General features: G+C 42.6%; 1 protein-coding gene across 1 annotated transcript in view; it reads right to left on the bottom strand.

Annotated features, from left to right (window-relative positions):
- tfr2 (transferrin receptor 2) overlaps positions 1-25,241 on the bottom strand; it is a 69,898-nt gene that overhangs the window by 16,643 nt on the left and 28,014 nt on the right. The window contains exons 4-10 of the mRNA XM_046328443.1: positions 25,126-25,141; positions 23,673-23,784; positions 20,733-20,975; positions 12,884-13,023; positions 12,253-12,434; positions 7,109-7,228; positions 6,286-6,368 (exon numbers count right to left, since the gene is read on the bottom strand). Of these exons, the coding sequence (XP_046184399.1) occupies positions 6,286-6,368; positions 7,109-7,228; positions 12,253-12,434; positions 12,884-13,023; positions 20,733-20,975; positions 23,673-23,784; positions 25,126-25,141 (896 nt within the window). The remainder of the gene's footprint in view (positions 1-6,285; positions 6,369-7,108; positions 7,229-12,252; positions 12,435-12,883; positions 13,024-20,732; positions 20,976-23,672; positions 23,785-25,125; positions 25,142-25,241) is intronic.

Genomic DNA, 25,241 nt, shown 5'->3' with positions numbered 1-25,241 from the left:
GTTTCTTCAAGTCACAAAAAACATTAAGCTCTATGATGAAACTGGCTCTCATGAGGACCGCCACAGGAAACGAAGACCCAGAGTTACCTCTGCTGCAGAGGATAAGTTCATTACAGTTATCAGCCTCAGAAATTGCAGACCAAATAAATGCTTCACAGAGTTCAAGTAACAGACACATCTCAACATCAACTGTTCAGAGGAGACTGCGTGAATCAGGCCTTCATGGTCGAATTCCTGCAAACAAACCACTACTAGAGGACACCAATAAGAAGAAGAGACTTGCTTGGGCCACGAAACACAAACAATGGACATTAGACTGGTGGAAATCTGTCCTTTGGTCTGATGAGTCCAAATTTGAGTTTTGGGTTTCAACCGCCATGTCTTTGTGAGACGCAGAGTAGATGAACGGATGATCTCCGCATGTGTGGTTCCCACCGTGAAGCATGGAGGAGGAGGTGTGGGGGTGCTTTACTGGTGACACTGTCAGTGATTTATTTAAAATTCAAGGCACACTTAACCAGCATGGCTACCACAACATTCTGCAGCGATACGCCATCCCATCTGGTTTGTGCTTAGTGGGACTATAATTTGTTCTTCAACAGGACAATGACCAACACACCTCCAGGCTGTGTAAGGGCTATTTGACCAAGAAGGAGAGTGATGGAGTGCTGCATAAGATGACCTGGTCTCCGCAATCACCCGACCTCAACCCAATTGAAATGGTTTGGGATGAGATGAGATGAGTCGGAAAACAGAAATAAAGAAAATCAGCCAACAGGTGCTGCTTTTTCTTCACTCCAAGACTGTTGGAAAAGCATTCCAGGTGAATCTGGTTGAGAGAATACCAAGAATGTGCAAAACAGTCATCAAGGCAAAGGGTGACTACTTTGAAGGCACTATGGTGGTCTGCTTAAACATGTTGGTATTACAGACTCGGACAGGGAGAGGTTGAAAATGTCAGTGAAGACACTTAACTGTTGGTCAGCGCATGCTCGGAGTACACGTCCTTGTAATCCGTCTGAACCTGCGGCCTTGTGAATGTTGATCTGTTTAAAGGTCTTACTGACATTGTCTGCGGAGAGCGTGATCACACAGTTGTCCGGAACAGCTGGTGCTCTCATGCATGTTTCAGTGTTATTTGCCTCGAAGCGAGCATAGAAGTAGTTTAGCTCGTCTGGGAGGCTTGTGTCACTGGGAAGCTCTCGGCTGTGCTTCCCTTTATAGTATTAATGGTTTGCCCTGCCTCATCCGACGAGCGTCAGAGCCGGTGTAGTACGACTCGATCTTAGTCCTGTATTGATGCTTTGCCTGTTTGATGGTTCGTCGATGTCATCGATGCACTTATTGATAAAGCCAGTGACTGATGTGGTGTACTCCTCAATGCACTTATTGATGAAGCCGATGACTGAGGTGTTATACTCCTCAATGCCATTGGAGGAATCCCAGAACATATTCCAGTCTGTGCTGCAAAACAGTCCTGTAGCTTAGCATCTGCTTCATCTGACCATCATTGATCTAGTCACTGTACCTCAAGCGAGCAATGCGAGCAATAGGGGCGGCAGGTAGCCTAGTGGTTAGCGTGCAGGGGCGGCAGATAGTCTAGTGGTTAGAGTGTAGAGGAGGCAGGTAGCCTAGTGGTTAGAGTGTAGGGGCGGCAGATAGTCTAGTGGTTAGAGTGTAGAGGAGGCAGGTAGCCTAGTGGTTAGAGTGTAGGGACGACAGGCAGCCTAGTGGTTAGAGTGTAGGGGCGGCAGGTAGCCTAGTGGTTAGAGTGTAGGGAGGCAGATAGCCTAGTAAGTCGCTCTGGATAAGAGCATCTGCTAAATGACTTAAATGTAAATGTAAATGGTTAGAGTGTAGAGGAGGCAGGTAGTCTAGTGGTTAGAGGGGTGGCAGGTAGCCTAGTGGTTAGAGTGTAGGGGAGGCAGGTAGTCTAGTGGTTAGAGTGTAGGGGCGGCAGGTAGCCTAGTGGTTAGAGTGTTGTGGTGGCAGGTAGCCTAGTGGTTAGAGTGTTGGGGTGGCAGGTAGCCTAGTGGTTAGAGTGTTGGGGCGGCAGGTAGCCTAGTGGTTAGAGTGTAGGGAGGCAGATAGCCTAGTAAGTCGCTCTGGATAAGAGCATCTGCTAAATGACTTAAATGTAAATGTAAATGGTTAGAGTGTAGAGGAGGCAGGTAGTCTAGTGGTTAGAGGGGTGGCAGGTAGCCTAGTGGTTAGAGTGTAGGGGAGGCAGGTAGTCTAGTGGTTAGAGTGTAGGGGCGGCAGGTAGCCTAGTGGTTAGAGTGTTGTGGTGGCAGGTAGCCTAGTGGTTAGAGTGTTGGGGTGGCAGGTAGCCTAGTGGTTAGAGTGTTGGGGCGGCAGGTAGCCTAGTGGTTAGAGTGTTGGGGTGGCAGGTAGCCTAGTGGTTAGAGTGTTGGGGTGGCAGGTAGCCTAGTGGTTAGAGTGTTGGGGCGGCAGGTAGCCTAGTGGTTAGAGTGTTGGGGTGGCAGGTAGCCTAGTGGTTAGAGTGTTGGGGTGGCAGGTAGCCTAGTGGTTAGAGTGTAGAGGAGGCAGGTAGCCTAGTGGTTAGAGTGTAGGGGCGGCAGGTAGCCTAGTGGTTAGAGTGTAGGGGAGGCAGGTAGCCTAGTGGTTAGAGTGTAGAGGAGGCAGGTAGCCTAGTGGTTAGAGTGTAGAGGCGGCAGGTAGCCTAGTGGTTAGAGTGTAGAGGCGGCAGGTAGCCTAGTGGTTAGAGTGTAGAGGAGGCAGGTAGCCTAGTGGTTAGAGTGTAGAGGCGGCAGGTAGCCTAGTGGTTAGTGCGTTGGGAGGCAGGTAGCCTAGTGGTTAGAGTGTAGAGGCGGCAGGTAGCCTAGTGGTTAGTGCGTTGGGACTAGTAACCGAAAGGTTGCAAGATAAAAATAAAAAAGTACAAATCTGTCGTTCTGCCCCTGAACAAGGTAGTTAACCCACCGTTCCTAGGTCATTTAACATTTTAATTTGTTCTTAACTTACTTGCTTAGTTAAATAAAAAGGTACAAATAAATTACATTTAAAAAAAATAGCTTGAGACTTCCTTAGATATCGTGCACCAGCTGTTATTTACCTCGCTTTCGATAACCACTCAGCATGAAAGGTAGAAATGTCATGTCTGATCCAGTGGAAACGTCATAAAATAGGCCTGATTACTGATTATCAGTGCTTGATTGGACTGAAATAGGTTCCGGTACTCATTTTGGTTGCTGGTACTGTTTATATTTAGGTGCAGGAGCTCCACAATACTGTTGAGGTGATATTCTATAAGAGGAACAGGAAGCTCCACAATACTGTTGAGATACTATTCTGTAAGAGGAACAGGAGCTCCACAATACTGTTGAGGTGATATTCTATAAGAGGAACAGGAAGCTCCACAATACTGTTGAGATAATATTATATAAGAGGAACAGGAAGCTCCACAATAATTTAGAGATAATATTATATAAGAGGAACAGGAAGCTCCACAATACTGTTGAGATAATATTCTATAAGAGGAACAGGAGCTCCACAATACTGTTGAGATAATATTATATAAGAGGAACAGGAAGCTCCACAATACTGTTGAGATAATATTATATAAGAGGAACAGGAGCTCCACAATACTGTTGAGATAATATTATATAAGAGGAACAGGAGCTCCACAATACTGTTGAGATAATATTATATAAGAGGAACAGGAGCTCCACAATACTGTTGAGATAATATTATATAAGAGGAACAGGAAGCTCCACAATACTGTTGAGATAATATTATATAAGAGGAACAGGAGCTCCACAATACTGTTGAGATAATATTATATAAGAGGAACAGGAAGCTCCACAATACTGTTGAGATAATATTATATAAGAGGAACAGGAGCTCCACAATACTATTGAGATAATATTATATAAGAGGAACAGGAGCTCCACAATACTGTTGAGATAATATTATATAAGAGGAACAGGAGCTCCACAATACTGTTGAGATAATATTCTATAAGAGGAACAGGAGCTCCACAATACTGTTGAGATAATATTCTATAAGAGGAACAGGAGCTCCACAATACTGTTGAGATAATATTCTATAAGAGGAACAGGAGCTCCACAATACTGTTGAGATAATATTCTATAAGAGGAACAGGAGCTCCACAATACTGTTGAGATAATATTATATAAGAGGAACAGGAGCTCAAGCACTGTTGAGATAATATTCTATAAGAGGAACAGGAGCTCCTGCTCAATCACTGTTGAGATAATATTATATAAGAGGAACAGGAGCTCCACAATACTGTTGAGATAATATTCTATAAGAGGAACAGGAAGCTCCACAATACTGTTGAGATAATATTCTATAAGAGGAACAGGAAGCTCCACAATACTTTAGAGATAATATTCTATAAGAGGAACAGGAGCTCCACAATACTTTAGAGATAATATTCTATAAGAGGACCAGGAGCTCCACAATACTTTTGAGATAATATTCTATAAGAGGACCAGGAGCTCAGGCAGAAGAAAGTTGAGGTGTTGATACTCAATGTTGCAAGCTTCTTATCCCTTCTGCTCAAGCTCAAGCTTCAGGCCAGAACTGCAGTCTCCAGTTGATACAATGTTGCAAGTTCTCTAGCTGCAAGCTTCAGGCCAGAACCAAAGTTAATAGTTGATACAATGTTGCAAGTTCTCTAGCTGCAAGCTTCAGGCCAGAACCAAAGTTAATAGTTGATACAATGTTGCAAGTTCTCTAGCTGCAAGCTTCAGGCCAGAACCAAAGTTAATAGTTGATACAATGTTGCAAGTTCTCTAGCTGCAAGCTTCAGGCCAGAACCAAAGTTAATAGTTGATACAATGTTTCAAGTTCGTTGCAGACAGGCCATGTGTAGCCAATGTGATTTATATGAGATGTATTCCTCTCTCTACGGAGAGATCTCTAAAGAGAGGGATAGAGGTAGAGAAGAAGAGATAGGGATAGAGGTAGAGAAGAACAGAGAGGGATAGAGGTAGAGAAGAAGAGAGAGGGATAGAGGTAGAGAAGAAGAGAGAGGGATAGAGGTAGAGAAGAAGAGAGAGGGATAGAGAGATTGAAGAAGAGAGAGGGATAGAGGTAGAGAAGAAGAGAGAGGGATAGAGGTAGAGAAGAAGAGAGAGGGATAGAGGTAGAGAAGAAGAGAGAGGGATAGAGGTAGAGAAGAAGAGAGAGGGATAGAGGTAGAGAAGAACAGAGAGGGATAGAGGTAGAGAAGAACAGAGAGGGATAGAGGTAGAGAAGAACAGAGAGGGATAGAGGTAGAGAAGAAGAGAGAGGGATAGAGGTAGAGAAGAAGAGAGAGGGATAGAGGTAGAGAAGAAGAGAGAGGGATAGAGGTAGAGAAGAAGAGAGAGGGATAGAGGTAGAGAAGAAGAGAGAGGGATAGAGGTAGAGAAGAACAGAGAGGGATAGAGGTAGAGAAGAAGAGAGAGGGATAGAGGTAGAGAAGAAGAGAGAGGGATAGAGGTAGAGAAGAAGAGAGAGGGATAGAGGTAGAGAAGAAGAGAGAGGGATAGAGGTAGAGAAGAAGAGAGAGGGATAGAGGTAGAGAAGAAGAGAGAGGGATAGAGGTAGAGAAGAACAGAGAGGGATAGAGGTAGAGAAGAACAGAGAGGGATAGAGGTAGAGAAGAAGAGAGAGGGATAGAGGTAGAGAAGAAGAGAGAGGGATAGAGGTAGAGAAGAAGAGAGAGGGATAGAGGTAGAGAAGAAGAGAGAGGGATAGAGGTAGAGAAGAAGAGAGAGGGATAGAGGTAGAGAAGAAGAGAGAGGGATAGAGGTAGAGAAGAAGAGAGAGGGATAGAGGTAGAGAAGAACAGAGAGGGATAGAGGTAGAGAAGAAGAGAGAGGGATAGAGGTAGAGAAGAAGAGAGAGGGATAGAGGTAGAGAAGAAGAGAGAGGGATAGAGGTAGAGAAGAACAGAGAGGGATAGAGGTAGAGAAGAAGAGAGAGGGATAGAGGGAGAGAAGAAGAGAGAGGGATAGAGGTAGAGAAGAAGAGAGAGGGATAGAGGTAGAGAAGAAGAGAGAGGGATAGAGGTAGAGAAGAACAGAGAGGGATAGAGGTAGAGAAGAACAGAGAGGGATAGAGGTAGAGAAGAAGAGAGAGGGATAGAGGTAGAGAAGAAGAGAGAGGGATAGAGGTAGAGAAGAAGAGAGAGGGATAGAGGTAGAGAAGAACAGAGAGGGATAGAGGTAGAGAAGAACAGAGAGGGATAGAGGTAGAGAAGAAGAGAGAGGGATAGAGGTAGAGAAGAAGAGAGAGGGAGTCAGTACCAACCTCCAACCACTCTGTGGCACCAACGTTCCCAAAGTCTCCAGCGTCCCAACTGACAAACAACAGACTCCTCCTGGGGTAGAAACCTAGCGCGCACACACACACACACACACACACACACACACACACACACACACACACACACACACACACACACACACACACACACACACACACACACACACACACACACACACACACACACACACACACACACACAGGTCATATTGTGGTTGTGTTTGTACTGTGGTTGTATTGTGGTTGTGGTTATATTGTGGTTGTGTTTGTACTGTGGTTATATTGTGGTTGTGGTTGTGTTGTGGTTATATTGTGGTTGTGTTGTGGTTATATTGTGGTTGTGTTGTGGTTATATTGTGGTTGTGTTGTGGTTATATTGTGGTTGTGTTGTGGTTATATTGTGGTTCTGGTTATATTGTGGTAGTGTTATGGTTATATTGTGGTTGTGTTTGTACTGTGGTTATATTGTGGTTGTGGTTGTGTTGTGGTTATATTGTGGTTGTGTTGTGGTTATATTGTGGTTGTGGTTGTGTTGTGGTTATATTGTGGTTGTGTTGTGGTTATATTGTGGTTGTGGTTGTGTTGTGGTTATATTGTGGTTGTGTTGTGGTTATATTGTGGTTGTGTTTGTGTTATATTGTGTTTGTGTTATATTGTGGTTGTGTTATGGTTATATTGTGGTTGTGTTGTGGTTATATTGTGGTTGTGTTATGGTTATATTGTGGTTGTGTTATGGTTATATTGTGGTTGTATTGTGGTTATGTTATGGTTATATTGTGGTTTGTTATGGTTGTTTTGTGGTTCGTACCGTTCTGCACCATGTTACTGAAGGTCCGAGCCAGCTCCAGTAGGATGGCTGTTCCAACCCCGGCCTTCACCGCCCCCGGCCCCCACGCATCTCTCTGGGCCCCCATTATAATGTACTGGTCTACAGGGGGGAGGAGGGGGAGGAGGGGGAGAGAGATATAGGTAGGTATTAGGTCAGAATCTACAATGAGCTCCACATTGTACATAGTCCCCCCATTTTAGGGGACCAAAGTATTGGGACAAATGATCTTGTATGTCAATTAAAGTAGTCAAACGTGTAATAGTTGGTCCTGTATTCCTAGCAGAGATGACCTCATTTAAACGTGTAATAGTTGGTCCCGTATTCCTAGCAGAGATGACCTCATTTAAACGTGTAATAGTTGGTCCCGTATTCCTAGCAGAGATGACCTCATTTAAACGTGTAATAGTTGGTCCCGTATTCCTAGCAGAGATGACCTCATTTAAACGTGTAATAGTTGGTCCCGTATTCCTAGCAGAGATGACCTCATTTAAACGTGTAATAGTTGGTCCCGTATTCCTAGCAGAGATGACCTCATTTAAACGTGTAATAGTTGGTCCCGTATTCCTAGCAGAGATGACCTCATTTAAACGTGTAATAGTTGGTCCCGTATTCCTAGCAGAGATGACCTCATTTAAACGTGTAATAGTTGGTCCCGTATTCCTAGCAGAGATGACCTCATTTAAACGTGTAATAGTTGGTCCCGTATTCCTAGCAGAGATGACCTCATTTAAACGTGTAATAGTTGGTCCCGTATTCCTAGCAGAGATGACCTCATTTAAACGTGTAATAGTTGGTCCCGTATTCCTAGCAGAGATGACCTCATTTAAACGTGTAATAGTTGGTCCCGTATTCCTAGCAGAGATGACCTCATTTAAACGTGTAATAGTTGGTCCCGTATTCCTAGCAGAGATGACCTCATTTAAACGTGTAATAGTTGGTCCCGTATTCCTAGCAGAGATGACCTCATTTAAACGTGTAATAGTTGGTCCCGTATTCCTAGCAGAGATGACCTCATTTAAACGTGTAATAGTTGGTCCCGTATTCCTAGCAGAGATGACCTCATTTAAACGTGTAATAGTTGGTCCCGTATTCTAGCAGAGATGACCTCATTTAAACGTGTAATAGTTGGTCCCGTATTCCTAGCAGAGATGACCTCATTTAAACGTGTAATAGTTGGTCCCGTATTCCTAGCAGAGATGACCTCATTTAAACGTGTAATAGTTGGTCCCGTATTCCTAGCAGAGATGACCTCATTTAAACGTGTAATAGTTGGTCCCTGTATTCCTAGCAGAGATGACCTCATTTAAACGTGTAATAGTTGGTCCCGTATTCCTAGCAGAGATGACCTCATTTAAACGTGTAATAGTTGGTCCCGTATTCCTAGCAGAGATGACCTCATTTAAACGTGTAATAGTTGGTCCCGTATTCCTAGCAGAGATGACCTCATTTAAACGTGTAATAGTTGGTCCCGTATTCCTAGCAGAGATGACCTCATTTAAACGTGTAATAGTTGGTCCCGTATTCCTAGCAGAGATGACCTCATTTAAACGTGTAATAGTTGGTCCCGTATTCCTAGCAGAGATGACCTCATTTAAACGTGTAATAGTTGGTCCCGTATTCCTAGCAGAGATGACCTCATTTAAACGTGTAATATGATTCCTAGCAGAGATGACCTCATTTAAACGTGTAATAGTTGGGTATTCCTAGCAGAGATGACCCATTTAAACGTAATAGTTTCCCGTATTCCTAGCAGAGATGACCTCATTTAAACGTGTAATAGTTGGTCCCGTATTCCTAGCAGAGATGACCTCATTTAAACGTGTAATAGTTGGTCCCGTATTCCTAGCAGAGATGACCTCATTTAAACGTGTAATAGTTGGTCCCGTATTCCTAGCAGAGATGACCTCATTTAAATAATAGTTGGTCCCGTATTCCTAGCAGAGATGACCTCATTTAAACGTGTAATAGTTGGTCCCGTATTCCTAGCAGAGATGACCTCATTTAAACGTGTAATAGTTGGTCCCGTATTCCTAGCAGAGATGACCTCATTTAAACGTGTAATAGTTGGTCCCGTATTCCTAGCAGAGATGACCTCATTTAAACGTGTAATAGTTGGTCCCGTATAGCAGAATGACCTCATTTAAACGTGTAATAGTTGGTCCCGTATTCCTAGCAGAGATTCATTTAAATAAACACCAGAGATGACATTTGAATGTTGGGTATTCCTAGCAGAGATGACTCATTTAAACGTGTAATAGTTGGTCCTGATTAGCAGAGATGATAATCCCCTAGCAGAGATGACCTCATTTAAAGAATCAGAGATGAATAAACGTGTAATAGTTGGTCCTGTATTCCTAGCAGAGATGACCTCATTTAAACGTGTAATAGTTGGTCCCGTATTCCTAGCAGAGATGACCTCATTTAAACGTGTAATAGTTGGTCCTGTATTCCTAGCAGAGATGACCTCATTTAAACGTGTAATAGTTGGTCCCGTATTCCTAGCAGAGATGACCTCATTTAAACGTGTAATAGTTGGTCCCGTATTCCTAGCAGAGATGACCTCATTTAAACGTGTAATAGTTGGTCCCGTATTCCTAGCAGAGATTACCTCATTTAAACGTGTAATAGTTGGTCCCCCTAGCAGAGATGACCTCATTTAAACGTGTAATAGTTGGTCTAGCAGAGATCCGTGTAATAGTTGGTCCCGTATTCTAGCAGAGATGACCTCATTTAAACGTGTAATAGTTGGTCCCGTATTCCAGAGATGACCTCATTTAAACGTGTAATAGTTGGTCCCCTAGCAGAGATCATTTCGTGTAATAGTTGGTCCCGTATTCTAGCAGATGACCTCATTTAAACGTGTAATAGTTGGTCCCGTATTCCTAGCAGAGATGACCTCATTTAAACGTGTAATAGTTGGTCCCGTATTCCTAGCAGAGATGACCTCATTTAAACGTGTAATATCGTATTCCAGCAGAGATGACCTCATTTAAACGTGTAATAGTTGGTCCCGTATTCCTAGCAGAGATGACCTCATTTAAACTCCTATTCCAGCAGAGATGACCTCATTTAAACGTGTAATAGTTGGTCCCGTATTCCTAGCAGAGATGACCTCCGTGTAATAGTTGGTCCCGTATTCCAGCAGAGATGACCTCATTTAAACGTGTAATAGTTGGTCCCGTATTCCTAGCAGAGATGACCTCCGTGTAATAGTTGGTCCCGTATTCCAGAGATGACCTCATTTAAACGTGTAATAGTTGGTCCCGTATTCCTAGCAGAGATGACCTCATTTAAACGTGTAATAGTTGGTCCCGTATTCCTAGCAGAGATGACCTCATTTAAACGTGTAATAGTTGGTCCCGTATTCCTAGCAGAGATGACCTCATTTAAACGTGTAATAGTTGGTCCCTATCAGAGATGACCTCATTTAAACGTGTAATAGTTGGTCCTGTATTCCTAGCAGAGATGACCTCATTTAAACGTGTAATCTCCTATTCCTAGCAGAGATGACCTCATTTAAACGTGTAATAGTTGGTCCCGTATTCCTAGCAGAGATGACCTCATTTAAATAATAGTTGGTCCTGTATTCTAGCAGAGATGACCTCATTTCGTGTAATAGTTGGTCCCGTATTCCTAGCAGAGATGACCTCATTTAAACGTGTAATAGTTGGTCCCGTATTCCTAGCAGAGATGACCTCATTTAAACGTGTAATAGTTGGTCTCGTATTCCTAGCAGAGATGACCTCATTTGATTAGATTTGACCAATAGAACTGAATGCTATATAATGTATTGTGTCATTTTGGAGTCATTTGTATTGTAAATAAGTATAGAATATGTTCATAAACACCACATGAATGTGGACGCTACCATGATTAGGGATAATCCTGAAAGAATCATGAATAATGATGAGTGAGAAAGTAAGAGGCATAATTACCATACCCTCTACCCCCTATCTCCTATCATCCACCCTCTACCCCCTGAGGGGCCCCTGTGTTGAGGATCAGTGTGGCGGATGTGTTGTTACCTACCCTTACCACCTGGTCCGTCAGGAAGTCCAGAATCCAGTTGCAGAGGGAGGTGTTTAGTCCCAGGGTCCTTGGCTTAGTAATGAGCTTTGAGGGCACTATGGTGTTGAACACTGAGCTGTAGTTAATGAATAGCATTCTCACATAGGTGTTCCTTTTGTCCAGGTGGGAAAGGGCAGTGTGATTGTCAACACAGGGATCCTCTCGGCCTTAACGAGGCGTTTGACCTAAAACCGTTTTATATGTCTAAATTGTGTTTGTTTTTTATCCTACCTGAAAATTGTACTTATATTACTGTAAATATTGATCACATTCCCAGTGTATGTTCATATATTTGGATATATTGAATGGTAATATTGTGATACTATGTTACACATTTTGTTTAACCTCCTGTTTCAGGAAGTGATGTCATTATTATTCGTGATTCATTCGGGACTATCCATAATCATGGTACCATTACATTTACATTACATTACATTTAAGTCATTTAGCAGACGCTCTTATCCAGAGCGACTATCCACATTAACGTACAATTTGACACTGTACCAATAGTTTTGGAGCTCACTCTACTCCCTCCCCTTCCTCCCTCCCCTTCCTCCCTCCCCTTTCCTCCCGCTCTCCTTCCTCCCTCCCCTTCCTCCCTCCCCTTCCTCCCTCCCCTTCCTCCCGCTCTCCTTCCTCCCTCCCCTTCCTCCCTCTCCTTCCTCCCTCCCCTTCCTCCCTCCCCTTCCTCCCTCCCCTTCCTCCCTCCCCTTCCTCCCTCTCCTTCCTCCCTCCCCTTTCCTCCCGCTCTCCTTCCTCCCTCCCCTTCCTCCCTCCCCTTCCTCCCTCCCCTTCCTCCCTCCCCTTCCTCCCTCTCCTTCCTCCCTCCCCTTTCCTCCCGCTCTCCTTCCTCCCTCCCCTTCCTCCCTCCCCTTCCTCCCTCCCCTTCCTCCCTCCCCTTCCTCCCCTCCTCCTCCCCTTCCTCCCTCCCCTTCCTCCCTCCCCTTCCTCCCTCCCCTTCCTCCCTCCCCTTCCTCCCTCTCCTTCCTCCCTCCCCTTCCTCCCTCCCCTTCCTCCCTCCCCTTCCTCCCTCCCCTTCCTCCCCTTCCTCTCACCAGGTTCTATCCTTCCCTCCAGAGAAGAGAAGATGTTGTTCAGTAGAACAGGAGTCATGGTGTTGTAGACCCCCATCCTGATCCTCCTGCCGTCTGCAGAGGTGAAGCCCCGCCCCAGGACACAACGGACGTATGGCAGCCGGCCCTGCCAACCGCGCGGGCACACTGGACCGGTCAACTGACTGGGGGAGGAAGGGGTGAGGTGGAGGGAGAGAAGGGGTGAGGTGGAGGGAGAGAAGGGGTGAGGTGGAGGGAGAGAAGGAGTGAGGTGGAGGGAGAGAAGGGGTGAGGTGGAGGGAGAGAAGGGGTGAGGTGGAGGGAGAGAAGGGGTGAGGTGGAGGGAGAGAAGGGGTGAGGTGGAGGGAGAGAAGGGGTGAGGTGGAGGGAGAGAAGGGGTGAGGTGGAGGGAGAGAAGGGGTGAGGTGGAGGGAGAGAAGGGGTGAGGTGGCGGGAGAGAAGGGGTGAGGTGGAGGGAGAGAAGGGGTGAGGTGGAGGGGGAGAAGGGGTGAGGTGGAGGGATAGAAGGGGTGAGGTGGAGGGAGAGAAGGGGTGAGGTGGAGGGAGAGAAGGGGTGAGGTGGAGGGAGAGAAGGAGTCACACCTGGGACACCAGAGGGAAGGACGGGGCTTACCTGAGTAGCTTGGAGGCTACGTTGGCACTGATTGGCTGAGCAGGGATGACAGGCAGGCCAGAGGACTGTGTGGGCGGGAACTGGGTGTGGTTGAAGGAGGGGAAGCCAGGGGTGAAGGGGTCACCTGATCCCAGATGGACCTGTTGATTGGATGGGAGAGAGCTGTGAAGCTCTGTCACAATTGTTGGAGCAGCCAGGACAGAACCCCAATATGATTAAGGTTTGAAGCTCACTCTGTCCTGGGGTGAAATACCAACTACCCCAGTATGGAAGTTTACTCTAGTTATTGCCTTAAAGGGCCAGTGATAGTTTACTTTAGTTATTGCCTTAAAGGGCCAGTGATAGTTTACTCTAGTTATTGCCTTAAAGGGCCAGTGTTTGATTTGGAGCATTTGCCATGTTTGAGAATTTTGGGGCATTTCCCAAGCTACCTGTTAAGCCTTTTGAGTTAATACATTTTCCAAAAAGGTCTACAACTACACCATCGAGAGCATCCTGACTGGTTGCATCACTGTCTGGTATGGCAACTGCTCGGCCTCCCAGGCACTCTGTAGTGTTTTCTCTGCACTCTGTAGTGCAGAGAAAACAAAAGGTCTACATACAGTGAGTGCAAATGAGGTAAGATAAGGGAGTTAAGGCAATAAATAGGCCATGGTGGCAAAGTAATTACAATATAGCAATTAAACACTGGAATTGTAGATGTACAGAAGATGAATGTGCAAGTAGAGATACTGGGGTGCAAGGGAGCAAAATAAATGAATAAATACAGTAGGGGGATGAGGTAGATAGATGGGCTGTTTACAGATGGGCTATGTACAAGTGCAGTGATCTGTGAGCTGCTCTGACAGCTGGTGCTTGAAGCTAGTGAGGGAGATATGAGTCTCCAGATTCAGAGATTTTTGCAGTTCATTCCAGTCATTGGCAGCAGAGATTTGAAAGGAAAGTCGACCGAAGGAGGAATTGGTTTTGGGGGTGACCAGTGAGCTATACCTTCTGGAGCGCGTGCTACGAGTGGGTGCTGCTATGGGGACCAGTGAGCTGAGATAAGGCGGGGCTTTACCCAGCAGAGACCTGTAGATAACCTGTAGCCAGTGGGATTGGTGACGAGTATGAAGAGAGGGCCAACCAACGAGGGCGTACAGGTTGCAATAGCGGGTAGAGAATGGGGCTTTGGTGACAGATGGCACTGTGATAGACGGCATCCAGTTTGCTGAGTAGAGTGTTGGATGTAATTTTATAGATGACATCACCGAAGTCGAGGATTGGTAGGATGGTCGGTTTTATGAGGGTATGTTTGGCAGCATGAGTGAAAGATGCTTCGTTGCGATATAGGAAGCCAATTCTAGATTTAATTTTGGATTGGAGATGCTTAATGTGAGTCTGGAAGGAGAGTTTACAGTCTAACCAGCCACCTAGGTATTTGTAGTTGTGTAACATACGTGTTCTGATATAGAGGTGTAACATACGTGTTCTGATATAGAGGTGTATGTTCTGATATAGAGGTGTAACATACGTGCTCTGGTATAGAGGTGTAACATACGTGTTCTGATATAGAGGTGTGTGTTCTGATATAGAGGTGTAACATATGTGCTCTGGTATAGAGGTGTAACATACGTGTTCTGATATAGAGGTGTAACATACGTGTTCTGATATAGAGGTGTAACATACGTGTTCTGATATAGAGGTGTATGTTCTGATATAGAGGTGTAACATACGTGTTCTGATATAGAGGTGTAACATACGTGTTCTGATATAGAGGTGTAACATACGTGTTCTGATATAGAGATGTAACATACGTGTTCTGATATAGAGGTGTAACATACGTGTTCTGATATAGAGGTGTAACATACGTGTTCTGATATAGAGGTGTAACATACGTGTTCTGATATAGAGGTGTAACATACGTGTTCTGATATAGAGGTGTAACATACGTGTTCTGATATAGAGGTGTAACATACGTGTTCTGATATAGAGGTGTAACATACGTGTTCTGATATAGAGGTGTAACATACGTGTTCTGATATAGAGGTGTAACATACGTGTTCTGGTATAGAGGTGTAACATACGTGTTCTGATATAGAGGTGTAACATACGTGTTCTGATATAAGAGTGTTCTGTATAGAGGTGTAACATACGTGTTCTGATATAGAGGTGTAACATACGTGTTCTGATATAGAGGTGTAACATACGTGTTCTGATATAGAGGTGTAACATACGTGTTCTGATATAGAGGTGTAACATACGTGTTCTGATATAGAGGTGTAACATACGTGTTCTGATATAGAGGTGTAACATACGTGTTCTGATATAGAGGTGTAACATACGTGTTCTGATATAGAGGTGTAACATACGTGTTCTGATATAGAGGTGTAACATACGTGTTCTGATATAGAGGTGTAACATACGTGTTCTGATATAGTAACATACGTGTTCTGTAAGGTGTAACATACGTGTTCTGATATAGAGGTGTAACATACGTGTTCTGATATACGTGTTCTGTAACATACGTGTTCTGGTATAGAGGTGTAACATACGTGTTCTGATATAGAGGTGTAACATATAGAGGTGTAACATACGTGTTCTGATATAGAGGTGTAACATACGTGTTCTGATATAGAGGTGTAATAGATACGTGTTCTGATATAGAGGTGTAACATACGTGTTCTGATATAGAGGTGTAACATACGTGTTCTGATATAGATGTTCTGTGTAACATACGTGTTCTGATATAGAGGTGTAACATACGTGTTCTGATATAGAGGTGTAACATACGTGTTCTGATATAGAGGTGTAACATACATGTTCTGATATAGAGGTGTAACATATGTTCTGATATAGAGGTGTATGTTCTGATATAGAGGTGTATGTTCTGATATAGAGTGTGTAACATACATGTTCTGATATAGAGGTGTAATGTTCATAACATGTTCTGATATAGAGGTGTAACATACGTGTTCTGATATAGAGGTGTAACATACATGTTCTGATATAGAGGTGTAACATACATGTTCTGATATAGAGGTGTAACATACATGTTCTGATATAGAGGTGTAACATACGTAGAGTGTAACATACATTCTGGTATAGAGTAACATACATGTTCTGATATAGAACATACATGTTCTGATATAGAGGTGTAACATACATGTTCTGATATAGAGGTGTAACATACGTGTTCTGATATAGGTGTAACATACATGTTCTGATATAGAGGTGTAACATATGTTCATGTTCTGATATAGAGGTGTAACATATGTTCTGATATAGAGGTGTGTTCTGATATAGAGGTGTAACATACATGTTCTGATATAGAGGTGTAACATACGTGTTCTGATATAGAGGTGTAACATACATGTTCTGATATAGAGGTGTAACATACATGTTCTGATATAGAGGTGTAACATACATGTTCTGATATAGAGGTGTAACATACATGTTCTGATATAGAGGTGTAACATACATGTTCTGATATAGAGGTGTAACATACATGTTCTGATATAGAGGTGTATGTTCTGATATAGAGGTGTAACATACGTGTTCTGGTATAGAGGTGTAACATACATGTTCTGATATAGAGGTGTATGTTCTGATATAGAGGTGTAACATACATGTTCTGATATAGAGGTGTAACATACGTGTTCTGATATAGAGGTGTAACATACGTGTTCTGATATAGAGGTGTAACATACGTGTTCTGGTATAGAGGTGTAACATACGTGTTCTGGTATAGAGGTGTAACATACGTGTTCTGATATAGAGGTGTAACATACGTGTTCTGGTATAGAGGTGTAACATACATGTTCTGATATAGAGGTGTAACATACATGTTCTGATATAGAGGTGTAACATACGTGTTCTGATATAGAGGTGTAACATACGTGTTCTGATATAGAGGTGTAACATACGTGTTCTGATATAGAGGTGTAACATACATGTTCTGATATAGAGGTGTAACATACGTGTTCTGATATAGAGGTGTAACATACATGTTCTGATATAGAGGTGTAACATACGTGTTCTGATATAGAGGTGTAACATACGTGTTCTGATATAGAGGTGTAACATACGTGTTCTGTGTTCTGATATAGAGGTGTAACATACATGTTCTGATATAGAGGTGTAACATACGTGTTCTGATATAGAGGTGTAACATACGTGTTCTGATATAGAGGTGTAACATACGTGTTCTGATATAGAGGTGTAACATACGTGTTCTGGTATAGAGGTGTAACATACATGTTCTGATATAGAGGTGTAACATACGTGTTCTGATATAGAGGTGTATGTTCTGATATAGAGGTGTATGTTCTGATATAGAGGTGTAACATACGTGTTCTGATATAGAGGTGTATGTTCTGATATAGAGGTGTATTTTCTGATATAGAGGTGTAACATACGTGTTCTGATATAGAGGTGTAACATACGTGTTCTGATATAGAGGTGTAACATACATGTTCTGATATAGAGGTGTAACATACGTGTTCTGATATAGAGGTGTAACATACGTGTTCTGATATAGAGGTGTAACATACATGTTCTGATATAGAGGTGTATGTTCTGATATAGAGGTGTATGTTCTGATATAGAGGTGTATGTTCTGATATAGAGGTGTAACATACGTGTTCTGATATAGAGGTGTAACATACGTGTTCTGATATAGAGGTGTAACATACGTGTTCTGATATAGAGGTGTAACATACGTGTTCTGATATAGAGGTGTAACATACGTGTTCTGATATAGAGGTGTAACATACGTGTTCTGATATAGAGGTGTAACATACGTGTTCTGATATAGAGGTGTAACATACGTGTTCTGATATAGAGGTGTAACATACATGTTCTGATATAGAGGTGTAACATACGTGTTCTGATATAGAGGTGTAACATACGTGTTCTGGTATAGAGGTGTAACATACGTGTTCTGATATAGAGGTGTAACATACGTGTTCTGATATAGAGGTGTAACATACGTGTTCTGGTATAGAGGTGTAACATACGTGTTCTGATATAGAGGTGTAACATACGTGTTCTGATATAGAGGTGTAACATACGTGTTCTGATATAGAGGTGTAATATACGTGTTCTGATATAGAGGTGTAACATACGTGTTCTGATATAGAGGTGTAACATACGTGTTCTGATATAGAGGTGTAACATACGTGTTCTGATATAGAGGTGTAACATACGTGTTCTGATATAGAGGTGTAACATACGTGTTCTGATATAGAGGTGTAACATATGTTCTGATATAGAGGTGTGTTCTGATATAGAGGTGTAACATACGTGTTCTGATATAGAGGTGTAACATACGTGTTCTGGTATAGAGGTGTAACATACGTGTGTAACATACGTGTTCTGATATAGAGGTGTAACATACATGTTCTGATATAGAGGTGTAACATACGTGTTCTGATATAGAGGTGTAACATACGTGTTCTGATATAGAGGTGTAACATACGTGTTCTGATATAGAGGTGTAACATACGTGTTCTGATATAGAGGTGTAACATACGTGTTCTGATATAGAGGTGTAACATACGTGTTCTGATATAGAGGTGTAACATACATGTTCTGATATAGAGGTGTATGTTCTGATATAGAGGTGTATGTTCTGATATAGAGGTGTATGTTCTGATATAGAGGTGTAACATACATGTTCTGATATAGAGGTGTAACATACATGTTCTGATATAGAGGTGTAACATACGTGTTCTGATATAGAGGTGTAACATACGTGTTCTGATATAGAGGTGTAACATACATGTTCTGATATAGAGGTGTAACATACATGTTCTGATATAGAGGTGTAACATACGTGTTCTGGTATAGAGGTGTAACATACATGTTCTGATATAGAGGTGTAACATACATGTTCTGATATAGAGGTGTAACATACGTGTTCTGATATAGAGGTGTAACATACATGTTCTGATATAGAGGTGTAACATACATGTTCTGATATAGAGGTGTAACATACGTGTTCTGATATAGAGGTGTAACATACATGTTCTGATATAGAGGTGTAACATACATGTTCTGGTATAGAGGTGTATGTTCTGATATAGAGGTGTATGTTCTGATATAGAGGTGTATGTTCTGATATAGAGGTGTATGTTCTGATATAGAGGTGTAACATACATGTTCTGATATAGAGGTGTAACATACGTGTTCTGATATAGAGGTGTAACATACATGTTCTGATATAGAGGTGTAACATACATGTTCTGATATAGAGGTGTAACATACATGTTCTGATATAGAGGTGTATGTTCTGATATAGAGGTGTAACATACATGTTCTGATATAGAGGTGTATGTTCTGATATAGAGGTGTAACATACGTGTTCTGGTATAGAGGTGTAACATACATGTTCTGATATAGAGGTGTATGTTCTGATATAGAGGTGTAACATACGTGTTCTGATATAGAGGTGTAACATACGTGTTCTGATATAGAGGTGTAACATACATGTTCTGATATAGAGGTGTATGTTCTGGTATAGAGGTGTATGTTCTGATATAGAGGTGTAACATACATGTTCTGATATAGAGGTGTAACATACGTGTTCTGATATAGAGGTGTAACATACGTGTTCTGATATAGAGGTGTAACATACGTGTTCTGATATAGAGGTGTAACATACATGTTCTGATATAGAGGTGTAACATACGTGTTCTGATATAGAGGTGTAACATACGTGTTCTGATATAGAGGTGTAACATACGTGTTCTGGTATAGAGGTGTAACATACGTGTTCTGGTATAGAGGTGTAACATACGTGTTCTGATATAGAGGTGTAACATACGTGTTCTGGTATAGAGGTGTAACATACATGTTCTGATATAGAGGTGTAACATACATGTTCTGATATAGAGGTGTAACATACGTGTTCTGATATAGAGGTGTAACATACGTGTTCTGATATAGAGGTGTAACATACGTGTTCTGATATAGAGGTGTAACATACGTGTTCTGATATAGAGGTGTAACATACATGTTCTGATATAGAGGTGTAACATACGTGTTCTGATATAGAGGTGTAACATACGTGTTCTGATATAGAGGTGTAACATACGTGTTCTGATATAGAGGTGTAACATACATGTTCTGATATAGAGGTGTAACATACGTGTTCTGATATAGAGGTGTAACATACGTGTTCTGATATAGAGGTGTAACATACGTGTTCTGATATAGAGGTGTAACATACGTGTTCTGGTATAGAGGTGTAACATACATGTTCTGATATAGAGGTGTAACATACGTGTTCTGGTATAGAGGTGTATGTTCTGATATAGAGGTGTATGTTCTGATATAGAGGTGTAACATACGTGTTCTGATATAGAGGTGTATGTTCTGATATAGAGGTGTATGTTCTGATATAGAGGTGTAACATACGTGTTCTGATATAGAGGTGTATGTTCCGATATAGAGGTGTATGTTCTGATATAGAGGTGTAACATACGTGTTCTGATATAGAGGTGTAACATACATGTTCTGATATAGAGGTGTAACATACGTGTTCTGATATAGAGGTGTAACATACGTGTTCTGATATAGAGGTGTAACATACATGTTCTGATATAGAGGTGTATGTTCTGATATAGAGGTGTATGTTCTGATATAGAGGTGTATGTTCTGATATAGAGGTGTAACATACGTGTTCTGATATAGAGGTGTAACATACGTGTTCTGATATAGAGGTGTAACATACGTGTTCTGATATAGAGGTGTAACATACGTGTTCTGATATAGAGGTGTAACATACGTGTTCTGATATAGAGGTGTAACATACGTGTTCTGATATAGAGGTGTAACATACGTGTTCTGATATAGAGGTGTAACATACATGTTCTGATATAGCGGTGTAACTGTTCAACCCCAGGCGTCGAGGGTCCTGAGGGATGTCAGCAGGATCTGGATAGATCAAGGCTCCGCCTGCTCCAGCCTTCTGAGCCAATAGCACCTTCTCAGCATAACTAACCCCGCCCCCCACACGCATCACTACAACGCAGCCAACCACAGACACTCCCGCAGACTGCAGCCAGTCAAAATCCTCCTGGCGGCCGTAATTGACATACACCACGCCCCCCTGTAGAGAGACATGAAGTCAGAGGTACAAAAGACTACCCCACACATACACTTATTCACACAAATATATAAACACACAGTCTAGTTTTACTAACCTTGTAGGGACACAATTGATTCCCATTCAAAATACTATTTTCCCTTTCAACTAAACCTAACCACAACCCCAAAACCTAACCCTAACTATAACCCCTAAACCTAACCCTAAACCTATTCAAAAACCTAACCCTAAAACCTAACCCATAAACCTAACCCATAAACCTAACCCCTAAACCTAACCCCTAAACCTAACCCCTAAACCTAACCCATAAACCTAACCCATAAACCTGACCCCTAGAATAGTATTTATCCTTATGGTGACTGGCAAAATACATTGTAGAACAATAGTGAAGACATAAACTATGAAATAACAGACACGGAATCATGGAGTAGCAAAAAAAAAATGTGTCAACACATATCAAAATACATTTGAGATTTTTCAAAGTAGCCATCCTTTGCCTTGATGACAGCTTGCACACTTCTTGGCATTCTGTCAACCAGCATCACCTGGAATGCTTTCCCAACCGTCTTGAAGGAGTGCCCACATATGCTGAGCACTTATTGGCTGCTTTTCCATCACTTTACATTTACATTTACATTTAAGTCATTTAGCAGACGCTCTTATCCAGAGCGACTTACAAATTGGTGCATTCACCTTATGACATCCAGTGGGACAGTCACTTAACAATAGTGCATCTAAAACTTAGGGGGGGTGGGGTGAGAGGGATTACTTAACCTATCCTAGGTATTCCTTAAAGAGGTGGGGTTTCAGGTGTCTCCGGAAGGTGGTGATTGACTCTGCTGTCCTGGCGTCGTGAGGGAGTTTGTTCCACCATTGGGGGGCCAGGGCAGCGAACAGTTTTGACTGGGCTGAGCGGGAGCTGTACTTCCTCAGTGGTAGGGAGGCGAGCAGGCCAGAGGTGGATGAACGCAGTGCCCTTGTTTGGGTGTAGGGCCTGATCAGAGCCTGGAGGTACTGAGGTGCCGTTCCCCTCACAGCTCCGTAGGCAAGCACCATGGTCTTGTAGCGGATGCGAGCTTCAACTGGAAGCCAGTGGAGAGAACGGAGGAGCGGGGTGACGTGAGAGAACTTGGGAAGGTTGAACACCAGACGGGCTGCGGCGTTCTGGATGAGTTGAAGGGGTTTAATGGCACAGGCAGGGAGCCCAGCCAACAGCGAGTTGCAGTAATCCAGACGGGAGATGACAAGTGCCTGGATTAGGACCTCATCCCAAACCATCTCAATTGGGTTGAGGTCAGATGACTGTGGAGGCCAGGTCATCTGATGCAGCACTCCATCACTCTCCTTGGTCAAATAGCCCTTAAATAGCCTGGAGGTGTGTTGGGTCATTGTCCTGTTGAAAAACAAATGATAGTCCCACTAAAAGCAAACCAGATGGGATGGAGTATCGCTGCAGAATGCTGTGGTAGCCATGCTGGTTAAGTGTGCCTTGAACTATAAATAAATCACAGACAGTGTCACCAGCAAAGCACCCCCACACCATCACACCTCCTCTTCCATGCTTCACGGTGAGAACCACACATGCAGAGATCATCCGTTAACCTACTCTGCATTTCACAGCCATGGTGTAACGGCGTTCGTCTGTTGGAAGAGAGTTGGACCAAAATGCAGCGTGGTGGTTACTCATGTTCTTTAATGAAGAATAGACGATACATGGAATAACTATATATATACAAAACAACAAACGGAACGAGAAAACCTATACAGCCTATCTGGTGTCAACTAACACAGAGACAGGAACAATCACCCACCAAAATACACAGTGAAACCCAGGCTACCTAAATATGGTTCCCAATCAGAGACAACGAGAATCACCTGACTCTTATTGAGAACCGCCTCAGGCAGCCAAGCCTATACTAGACACACCCCTAATCAGCCACAATCCCAATGCCTACAAAAACCCCAATACGACAACACAATAAACCCATGTCACACCCTGGCCTGAACAAATAATTAAAGAAAACACAAAATGCTAAGACCAAGGCGTGACACATGGGCTGATCAGACCAAAGGACAGATTTACCATGCTTGGGCTTCTTGGCCCAAACAAGTCTCTTCTTATTATTGGTTTCCTTGCATCAATTCATTGTCACGCAATCGGTGACGTCACTTGCTCTGAGACCTTGTAGTCGTTCCCCTTGCTCTCCCATTGTGGAGCGATGGGTAACGATGCTTCGAGGGTGACTGTTGTTGATGTGTGCAGAGGGTCCCTGGTTCGCGCCCGGGAATGGGCGAGGGGACGGTCTAAAGTTATACTGTTACACCTTGTCACAACACAACTGATTGGCTCAAACGCATAAAGAAGGAAAGAAATTCCCCAAATTAATTTCAACAAGACAAACCTGTTAATTTAAATGCATTCCATGTGACTACCTCGTGAAGCTGGTTGAGAAAATACCAACCGTGTGCAAAACTGTCATCAAGGCAACGGGAGGTTACTTTGAAAAATCTCAAATACAAAATATATTTAGATTTGTTTAACACTTTTTTGGTTACTACATGATTCCATGTGTAATTTCATAGTTTTGATGTCTTCACTATTATTCTACAATGTAGAAAATAGTAAAAATATAGAAAAACCCCTGGTGTGTCCAAACTGTTGACTGGTACTGTATGTAGTACATTTAAACACTGTCTTACCGTGGCGGTGCCAATAGCGCTGTAGGCACAGTAGGAGTCTGGATCTTCCAGAGGAATCTCCTCCAACACCTCTCCCTGTGAATCCACCATCCATAGAGAGTTCCTCTGGATCCTACACACACACACACTCTTTTTTTGTATTTAAGTTTTATTTAACTAGGCAAGTCCGTTAATTACAAATTCTTATTTACAATGACGGCCTTGTAAAGACCCCCCGGGTCAAACCCTCCCCTAACCCGGACGACACTGGGCCAATTGTGCGATCATGGCCAATTGTGCGATCATGGCCAGCCCGGAATCGAACCCGGGTCTGTAGTGACGCCTCTAGCACCATGATGCAGTGTATTAGACGACTACTCAGGAGGCTCTACTATACAATACACACATTATACACTACACACACTGTACTTATACTCTACACACATTATACACTACACACACTGTACTTATACTCTACACACATTATACACTACACACACTGTACTTATACTCTACACACATTATACACTACACACACTGTACTTATACTCTACACACATTATACACTACACACACTGTACTTATACTCTACACACATTATACACTACACACATTATACTCTACACACACTATACACTACACACATTATACTCTACACACATTATACACTACACACACTGTACTTATACTCTACACACATTATACACTACACACATTATACTCTACACACATTATACACTACACACATTATACTCTACACACTATACACTACACACACACATTATACACTACACACATTATACTCTACACACATTATACACTACACACATTATACACTACACACATTATACTCTACACACACTGTACTTATACTCTACACACATTATACACTACACACATTATACTCTACACACACTGTACTTATACTCTACACACATTATACACTACACACATTATACTCTACACACATTATACTCTACACACACTGTACTTATACTCTACACACATTATACTCTACACACATTATATACACACACTACACACACTATACACTACACATTATACACTACACACATTATACACTACACACATTATACACTACACACATTATACACTACACACACAGTATTCACCCCTCTTGGCATTTTTCCTATTTTGTTGCCTGGAATTAAAATAGATTACACACACTGTATCATTTGTATTGACCATTTTGAATCCCACACTTATGTAATCTTTTTAGAGATGGTCATTATGCACCTCAGCCACGCTCAAGGTCCTAAACGATATCATAACGCCATACGATAAAACACATTATGTGCACACACTTCATACCTGGCCAACTTTCGACTCTGTCAATCACTGCATTTTTATCGGCAGACTCAACAGCCTTGGTTTTCAAATACTGCCTCGCCATTCGCCAACTACTTCTCAGATAGAGTTCAGTGTGTCAAATCGGAGGGCCTTTACTCCAGACCTCTGGCAGTCACACACTGTATGGCGGTACACACATTATACTCTACACACATTATACCTTCACACATTATACACTCAATGATTATACACTACTGGTGATTCTTATACACTAGACAA

The sequence above is a fragment of the Oncorhynchus gorbuscha genome, linkage group LG25, assembly GCF_021184085.1.
Source record: "Oncorhynchus gorbuscha isolate QuinsamMale2020 ecotype Even-year linkage group LG25, OgorEven_v1.0, whole genome shotgun sequence".
NCBI classification, from domain to species: Eukaryota; Metazoa; Chordata; class Actinopteri; order Salmoniformes; family Salmonidae; genus Oncorhynchus; species Oncorhynchus gorbuscha.
This window is presented reverse-complemented; position numbering and strand designations above follow the sequence as displayed.